Consider the following 9659-nt stretch of genomic DNA (forward strand, 5'->3'; position numbering starts at 1 on the left):
GACATATTACATTTTTTTATTGGTATGGCAACAATTATTAACAAAAATCATTCCTGCATTTATACTCAAGGCATCACATATACACAATAGTTGACCTTAGAGAATGCATATCTCAAATACATTGTACACAAACATACAGCAAATCCCAAATGTTATGCTTCTTTATAAATCGTTTTAGATATGTTATTTGACTTAACAGTACCATTAGTGATTCTTAAGAATGAATGGTCATACAAGATGAACAAAAATAATAATAATATGAACTTAAGGCAGACGAAAGATCTACATCTATAAACATTAGAAATATTGCCACAGAATTATTCTATTGCATCTCCTCTTTCTACAATAAATGGAGAATCCACTTCTAAGACACCACAGTCTACAATGACAACATCTTTTGTAGGCTTGTCTCTACCATCTGTGGCTGTTGCTTCTATTTTTCTCACAACATTCTGAAAATTAAGTAAAAAAAAACATCATTAGAATAATCACTGATTGTTTTAATTGATCCTTCTAAAAAATGTGACCAAATGAATTTTGCAGTCATTTTTACATTTTAAAAATAAGACTGTCATATTCAAATTCTGTACAATATTATATCAATTAATTCATTAGAAAAGAAGATTATATCAATTAGTTCATTAGAAAAGAAGCTATTTTTTAATCCTCTCCAGTTTAGTTGAAAACCATTTATTAATTTGATCACATCAGAATGAAATAATTTGAGTGGTGCATAAAAATACCACATCAGAAGGCAGACGTGTAAGACTTCACTTATACTATGGAAATATCATAAATATTTATGTTGCTACAGAGAACATAGAAAATGAGTTATATTCATTGAAAATTTAATTTACAAAACAATTTCATGCAAACCACAAAATCCTATTCTTACACAGGATGTAGATGGCTGCATGGGTCCCTCAGGCTCACACATTATGTCACATACCAATTGAATTAACAGATTTATTAAATCTAAGTCTATGTAAAGCAAATACAATTAAATGTTGAAATGTCCCCCATGCAGCATACATGCACTGCCAAGCATAACTGTCAGACTATGAAACTATTCAGGCATTCGCAAAATCATCACTATTTGTAGTTCAGTCTTGCCACAGTCCATCTTTGTTCAAAGCATTGAAAACATCTTTGTTGAAAGTGTTCAAGAAATCTTAGCTGCTTTCTGTATAGTACCCACATGTCAGATTTATATAGAAGGTTTGAGAAAATAACTGCTTGGTAAACGCTTCATCTTAAGTGCCATCTTGCTTTAACTGACACCTAAGAGAGCACTTGGCTGCAGGTGGTTAAAGAAGGAAACAGATGGAGATAGCTTCTACTGCTGTGGACAGATGTCAAACAAAGGAATAGACTGCACTTCTCATTAATCTTTTCATTTTCTGATATTAGTTTTTTTGGTTAGGGTAATGTTTCATTTCTATTTTACCATAAGAGAGATGATCTAACTATTGTATTTATGTATGTAGCATGCAGCAATATTTTTTTACATTTTCTGTAACATGTCTGTTAGTTAAAAAAAAAGAGTATTTTTTCTTTTACACATACTGACACATTTCCAGTATTTTTTTAATCCATTAGAATTGAGAATGATTGAAAGTTAGGCATTAAAAAAAATGTTTATGTCTTTAAATAATCCATACTAAAACTTTAGATGCTTCCCTTCAGTTCACATCCAATACATGGACTTTTAGATTACATATGAATAAATGTAGAAGTACTGCATGTTAAAGAAAATACACAATAAATTTATTCCAAGACTTAAAAAAAAAATAATTAAACCGTCATCCTTACCATTCCTTTGACAACTTTTCCAAACACCACATGGCGACCATCTAACCATTCAGTCTTTTTGACAGTGATAAAAAACTGTGAACCATTTGTATCTTTACCAGCATTAGCCATAGACAACCAACCAGCACCATAGTGTTTCAGTTTGAAGTTTTCATCTTTAAAGCGTTCACCGAAAATGCTCAGACCTATTTATTTAATAAATAAATGTAAAAAATTTTATACAGGTTTAATAACAAAAACTTAATGAGTATAAGATAATCTATATGTTAAATATTCTATTAATTAAGTTTCAAATTATGAGTAAACTATTTACCTCCGGTACCATCTCCTCGTGTGAAATCACCACCTTGAATCATAAAGTCTTTGATTACACGATGAAATTTGCTGCCCTTATAAGACAATTTGGTTCCATCTTTAGCCTGGAAGGAGAAAAAAACAACAACTAACTACCAATTACCCTTTTCATCCTGGTCAAAGCTAAAATTCTCATGTAAGGGTTACATCAGATAGTATTTTTTCATATTTGGCTGGAGCCATATATCGCAGAATAGTAAAATATGATAAATAACATACTTATATTCATATTAATGCTAAAGAGGTCTTGGGCCATAAAGTATTTTATTAAATTTTTAGAAAAGGTTGCAAAACCTTTGTGATTGAGATAGTTTCAATTTTTGCAAACATCCTTTGAGTTGATTGCCTTCTTAGCAGTAATTAATTTAGTGTCTCTGACAGATGATTTTTGAATACTAGATTTGTAATACTAGAAATCTAGATATATTATATCTTTTTCAAGCCACAGTGCATTAAACTTAAATGATGACTTGTATTTAGGCATTTTAATACAAACGTAGGTTATAGAAATAGATTTAAATCTAGTATTCAAGAACAGTCAAATGATCCAACAATCAACAATCTTAAAGTAGATTAGATCTAAATTATTGTTTTAGACTAGATTCTAGATCTATCTTAGATTGTAAGAAAAGATCTATAATCAGGACGCAGATCTAGATGTAGGTGATGGCTAGGTCACTAGACCAGAACTAGATCTAGATCTATTTATTCCCAGTGCACTAAAGTAATACGATCTGATAATGTACTCTGATGAAAATATAATGGCACACAATGAAACAGGAAATGTTAACTCTTAAAATGATAAGGTCTGATGATACATAGCGTAGATCCAATTGGGATGAAAATCAACGTGTAGATTGAGAAATCTATCCAATAACAATACCCCATATAAATTTATCTATTGTCAAGGAGCAGTAAAGATATTCTGCGCAGATTCAGAAGAGCTAATTTGAAATTCATTTCCACCCCATCTGCATTTTTTAAATGCCCTTTTTTGTATTTCGATTGGTGTAATTCCAAGACATTTGAGGAGATATTTTAAAATTCCAGGAGATTTCCAAGACTTTTTGAAATTCCAAGAGCTTTCCAGAACATTCTGGAATTTCAGTCGGCCCTGGGAACCCTGTATTATGGAGCAAGATTTCCACAATGAAAAAAGAATTAGATCAAACCATAGACCAACAATCAGATTTGCTAGGTCTAGACCAAATAAACCAAAAAAAAAAATTATAAAAAGTTAAATTGGTGATTAACTTGTAGTAAAAAGGTCAAGCTAGTAGAGCTGTGTCGTGTACTCCAGCACCTAATTGAGATTAATTTCCAAGTAAGCAAACTCAGTTTACTAATAAGATATGACCTCTAGACAGTGTCAGCATGTAATCTTAATATGGTCACCAGTCTATCTATAAACTCAATGAGATGGACTAAACAAAAAAAAAAAAGGGGGGGGGGGGGTATAGTACTTTTTACAATCAGCCAGAGATGAATATGGACAGATATTGAAAAATGGCTGGATATTTGGTGCAAAGCTTGGGTGCCAACCAACCACACATATATGTGTGTGATATATATATATATATATATTGTTGAAGTTAAAAAAAGAAAGTGAAGTACTTACCACTTGATCACCAACTGCTAGTGCTTTAAAGTTTTTGACGGTTTCAGGGACAGTTTTACCAAACAAGCCAATTTCAATTCTTCCAATATTTTCTCCACCAATAGCAACATCAAAGTAAACCTGTGAAAAATACAATGCAATTTACCAAGCAGAAAATAAATAAATAATAAAAAGCAGGATAATTGTAACTAACTTTATTATTATAACATAGAAGCCTGGACCCAGTCAGTGTTTTTTTTAAAGTATGCAATGCTTTCCAATAAGGAATAGAGCTGCAGCATAAAGAACACTAAAACATTATTAAATAAAAAAATCCAACTTAAGGACATACAATAAGAAATTTGCTACTTTTAAAATTAAAGGACTTAGGATTAGGTTTTCAACAACTGATGTAAATTAACAATTATTATTTTTTTAATTTTTTTTTTTATTATTATAGCTTTTATATAGCGCTACTTCTTTCATGCTTATATATATATATCAGAGCACTTTTGGTCCAATCTCATTTGTGGACCAGTGGGGGGGGGGGGGGGGGGGGGGGGTGCTATCCAGGAGTGTCGGGTGTCGAACCTCAAGCCCCCTTCAAAAAATCTAGAGTAAGCTACAATTTCTTGCTCAGCTAGATGATAGTACAATATTTTTGCCCATAGACCTCTCACCAAAAATAAGTAGAGTGGACACAAAATCATATAACATACACCCTTTTACACCCAGCAGTAGCATCTAGATCTATATATAATAGCGTGACTTGCCATTAGCTATGATTAACTTGTGCTATCCAGGAGTGTCGGGTGTCGAACCTCAAGCCCCCTTCAAAAAATCTAGAGTAAGCTACAATTTCTTGCTCAGCTAGATGATAGTACAATATTTTTGCCCATAGACCTCTCACCAAAAATAAGTAGAGTGGACACAAAATCATATAACATACACCCTTTTACACCCAGCAGTAGCATCTAGATCTATATATAATAGCGTGACTTGCCATTAGCTATGATTAACTTGTCACCATTCATTACTGGCATATTAAAGATTCTCTACTGCCAGTGCTTGAGGCTTAGAATGAGATGTTCATAAAGCTTGTCAAAGTACATTTCACAAACACACAGCAAACTATCTCATAAAGACCCACCCCTATGTCCATAGTTTCCATCATATGCTATATGTTAATGAGTAAAATAAATTTCGTAAACCCTGCACCCTTGTATACTCTGCACAAAAGCCATTTGTTTGTAAAAACTTGTTATAACCAATGGGTTATTATCCGTTATAATAAGTTATATATATGCAAGAAAATATGGTAGATCTAGTTCTAATTTTTTGGGCTGTTATGTAAAGTTAATTTTTACCTTCACGGGTAAAGGCAATAGTTATGAATAGTTTTCTTTCAAAAATAAACTTACAGTTTAAATCCTTTTTGGTGGCCTAATTATTCTTCTCTACGACTTTAGGCATTTTTGTATTCTTTCGTCATCAATCATGGATGCATAAAAAGTGTTATGTTTGGAAGTGAAATGTCCTGATATATTATAGTCCTTATAAACGGACACGTTTCTTTGCATAGATCTATATGAAATTAAAATTGAAAAAAAAAGTACTCCCACATCAACTTATAAGTTATAGAGAGTCTATCTGAAGAAACACATTTTTTATTAGAATAAACGCTAAGTTTTTTTTATTCAACAATAATAGTATAGTTTTTGTTTTACGAACATGTTGATGTTGGAATTTTAATTAATTATTACTAATTCAACTCATATTTTACTCATAAGTTTAGGTCTAGTCAGTCTAGTGTCTAGACTAGACTCAACTCAAATCTAGATTAGTTTCTAGATTCTCAAAAAGAAGATCTAGATTCTAGATCTGGACTATAATATATAATATTATATATAATATATAGATCTACTAGTCACGAATCATTAGTGTAACTAAAGTTACTATAATTACTATTTAACTACTATTATAGTCTCTATCAAGTCACTATCACTAGGGACTCTAGTGACTAGTTTAGCTTTGGTCGGGTTACCTTATCTGTGACTTTGGGTCCTTTGTCAGCACTAGAAACAACACTTGAAATGGCAAATAAAACAACACCAGCTACAATAAAGCCCATTGTGACTTTTAAAGCTAGTGAATGTAAACGCCTTTTAAAATTCAGTGTGGTGCTTTATATAGATCCTGACTAGATCTAGATACAGATCCAGAGTCTAGTGTCAGATCAAGTGTAGATTTTATAAAGGAATGAAACCGGTATACTATACAACTTGGGCTAATTCGATTGGTTGAATGAAAACCGGAAGCATTAACGTGTCATTCAACACATAATTTCACTCTCTCATTCTCTGTTTATCTAGAGCTAGATCTAGATCTAGATGTAAGACAATAATAATTGACCTGCGATTTGAAAACTAATAGATGATACACCTTTTAAATTCGGAAAGGCCATGAACAATACAACAATTTTTGGTTAACTGCAACACATATTTTTCTAGATTTAAATATATAGTTAATACATTAAGTAAAGTCAGAAGAAGGAACTTTCACTCGAGAGGATTTCATTTAAAAGAGGAAAAAAGCAGTATCCTCCCTTTAGTTGAAGTTCGTATAATATTGCTACTTGATGATGTTTCAATTGTTAGTGACCCTCGAAAAAGGAAAAGCTGCCATTTCTTTTATAAGGCCTGCTACCCACCCGTTCGTCGTGTTTAGATTAAGAAAAAAAAAATACACAAAAAAAAAAAAAAAAAGCTAGGGCCTACTGAAAATCCGATTTCATATTTTGTAACTTACAAAGTTTAGCTGCAAAGGCTACTTTTTGTCTTCTGAACACAAACCTTTTGTTTTTAAATTATTTGCAAACTATTTTTCATTTTTAAAACAATACTTTAAGCTAACCTATATTCTCATTGTAACGATTAAGTAAGAAATAGGCCTAAATAAGTCCATATTGTCAATATAGGCCTATAATTCTATGGGCTAAGGAATTTTTAACATAGAGACATCATGGAGTTAGGGTGAACAGCACAACATCTAACGCACGTATTGATACTATAGTACAGGAGCGCCCCACGGGGCAGTGACATGGCCATTGTGGTATAGTTTATTTACTAATGATCTTCAATCAGAATTCACAGATGATGCGGCTCTCGATACCCGGCTTTCCGAGAACTTGGGCATAAATAATTAATTAACTAGGCTACATAAAAATATTGTAGGGCTTACATGAAATGACAAGTTTTAAATATGGAATGAAAAAAAAGTACATCGGCACTGTATTAGACGATACATTAAATTTTCTCTGCAAACAGATTACATCACAAACCCAGATTACATCACAAAAAAACAAACAAAAAAAAAAAAAAAACAAACAAGAAAATAAAAATAAAAAACTTAAAAAAAAACATAACTCTTTCTCTTCTAACTCACGATACCATCGTTGATTTGACCTCATTAAATTAAATTAATGTTTAATTTATAAACTTTATTTTGTTTTCTATAAAAAGAGCATCATTCCCCTTTAACAAACGACAAAGCTATTGAAGCTTAATCATAACAGGGTAGTGAAATAGTAATGATCAACATGAGGAAATCCTTCGAAACTAGGTACAATAATTACGGAGAGAAAAAGTTAAGCGTACTGTATCAATTAGTTTGGATCATTCTTGTAATTAAATTTGTAATAGACCAGAGCTGAACTAACAATATAAAAGCATTTATAAAAGTAAAAAAAAAAAGAGGTACGACCTGAATTCGAACTCATGGATCAAGCCTTCTCAGGCTTCTCAAGCCTTCTCATGCTTCTCAAGCCAACACGGTAACCTTTCTGCTAGTGGAGAGCTTATGAATATGGAAGATTGTATATTTTTCTATTGTTTCTATAGTCGCGTTATATTTTTTAGGTTTGAGTTCACCAAGACTAAGACGACGACCTATAAAGGGGACTTATTCAGCTTATACCACCACTTCAGTCAGTTACAATTTCTTTCCCTCGTTCGAGATACCCAACAAAATATTTATTACCAATGCTTAATTAACAAATTGGTTAAGTATTTTTTTAAAAGTGATTCTTGTGCTGTCACGTAAAAGAAATAATTGTGCAAAATTTAGCTTGATTGGAGGTTGGGTGTGGGAGAAATAACGTGTACAAACTTTTTACCATACATACAGATAGACAGAGTGAGTTGATATAAACTTTGTAATTAAACAAAAGACTTATGCTACAGATAAAATTCATATTGACAGTAACATTCACTGAGACCTAAAAGTAAACATATTCAAAAGGTATACTCTATATGTTGTAAAACAACAACAACAACAAAACAAACAACTCCTCCGTTCCCTTGCAATCTCATTTTCTCTCTACTCTTAACTACACACACAAGAACACACGAGCTTTTACACACACGTACGAACATACGCATATTCTGTGGCATTTGACGTCTCGACGAAAGATCTTTACCCTTTGCAACTTCTTGTATGACTTAAGAGGTCAATCCTTGATACACAGCTGCGGTCACAGGCTGGGCATCTGTCATCACCAGGCGCCATTGCACTTTCACCCTTCTTTCTACTACTGTTAAGCATGACATCTTCAAACCCGTCCCTTCCTTTATGCTTCCATTTCATGTGGATCTATCCAGTGCCACTTTTTCCAAGCTATAAGTGTCGATTTTGAAGAGCTTCATGTCGCGTTTGCATACATCACTATACCTTAGAAGTGGACGATCAGCGGCTCTCCTGCCTTCTGCTACATTACTTTCAGAGATGGAGTGACCTCTCCATTACTGGGAAAACCCTGGGAGGTAAATTTGCGAGTGCTGGGCCTCCCACACGTCAACTCTCGCCTTTCTTTCATACTGACTGGCCCCAAAGGATGGAAAGCAATCGACATTTGGGGCCAGGTGACTGTAGGAGTTTGCCAGAGAGTAGTAGTCTTATCACTGTCCCCCCGTCTACAGGGCTCCAAAACCGGATTTCTGTTAGGGTTAACTCCCTTAGCCTTGGACCTTACCGGGACACATATAGGCCTGCACATTTGTAAACATACATCAGGCTTGGGTTAAGAAGTAGAGGATAGAAATAAATAATCTCTGTTTTTTTTTAAATTTCATAATCTTTTTAATCTTTTAAAATTTTAACCAGTGCCCGCTCTCCTCTGTTAGAAAAACGATATTTGTTTAGATTTGGACATATCGGAGACGCCGCTGGGACACATAACGGCGCAAAGACATCAATATTTCAACATTGTTTTTGTTGATGTGTTTGTCATTGCACAAGTTCTTGTTTAAAAAAAAAATATTTTTTTTTGGCTTCATTTAACTCATGTAGGCCAGCATGTTTTTGTGTGTATGTGTGTGTGTGTGTGTGTGTTGATGTGATAATTTCTTTTCGCTAACGTGTGTATGAGTATCTATAATCACTACAAGCAATAGAAAAATACTTTTTAAAAACAAAGCTTATCTAAGGGAAAATAACCGCTAATTACTACCATTTATCTGAAAATTACAAGGTTTAGCCCCCTTGCTGCTTTATAAAACAAAATTAATTAATTAGTACTAAATGATTAAATAATTGGTTAGTTTTTCGAATGATTTGTGTATTGTTATCGACTATGAATAATTGTGGGTGGGACATATTAAAAATACACTATGGTCTCGACTATGATCTAAGGAGCATTTCTGACAAGTTTTATCAAGATTGGTCAACGGTTTTGATTTCTATACATACATACATACATACATACATACATACATACATACATACATACATACATACATACATACATACATTCATGCATACATACATTCATACACACATACATACATTCATGCATACATGAATACCCTTACATTCTACTTTATATATTCAATATCCGCAT

General features: G+C 32.9%; 1 protein-coding gene across 1 annotated transcript; it reads right to left on the reverse strand.

Annotated features, from left to right (window-relative positions):
- LOC106070524 (peptidyl-prolyl cis-trans isomerase B-like) lies at positions 1–6305 on the reverse strand. The gene is made up of 5 exons (XM_013230450.2): positions 5808–6305; positions 3785–3904; positions 2126–2231; positions 1813–1997; positions 1–452 (listed from the first exon to the last, which is right to left on the reverse strand). The coding sequence occupies exons 1-5, from the start codon at positions 5892–5894 to the stop codon at positions 318–320; spliced, it is 633 nt and encodes a 210-aa protein (XP_013085904.1). The 5' UTR covers positions 5895–6305; the 3' UTR covers positions 1–317.
- Between the last annotated feature and the right edge of the window lie 3354 nt (positions 6306–9659).

This window comes from Biomphalaria glabrata, chromosome 1 (assembly GCF_947242115.1).
Source record: "Biomphalaria glabrata chromosome 1, xgBioGlab47.1, whole genome shotgun sequence".
Classification (NCBI taxonomy): domain Eukaryota; kingdom Metazoa; phylum Mollusca; class Gastropoda; family Planorbidae; genus Biomphalaria; species Biomphalaria glabrata.

What these genes read in the sequence shown, in the direction of transcription:
- LOC106070524 (XM_013230450.2), bottom strand. Translation starts at nt 5,894, where the DNA reads ATGGGCTTTATTGTAGCTGGTGTTGTTTTATTTGCCATTTCAAGTGTT. An exon ending in ACGAGGAGATGGTACCGGAG is followed by an intron (nt 1,998 to 2,125) that starts GTAAATAGTTTA and finishes TTAAATAAATAG; the next exon opens with GTCTGAGCATTTTCGGTGAA. An exon ending in GAAAAGTTGTCAAAGGAATG is followed by an intron (nt 453 to 1,812) that starts GTAAGGATGACG and finishes CTTAATTTTCAG; the next exon opens with AATGTTGTGAGAAAAATAGA.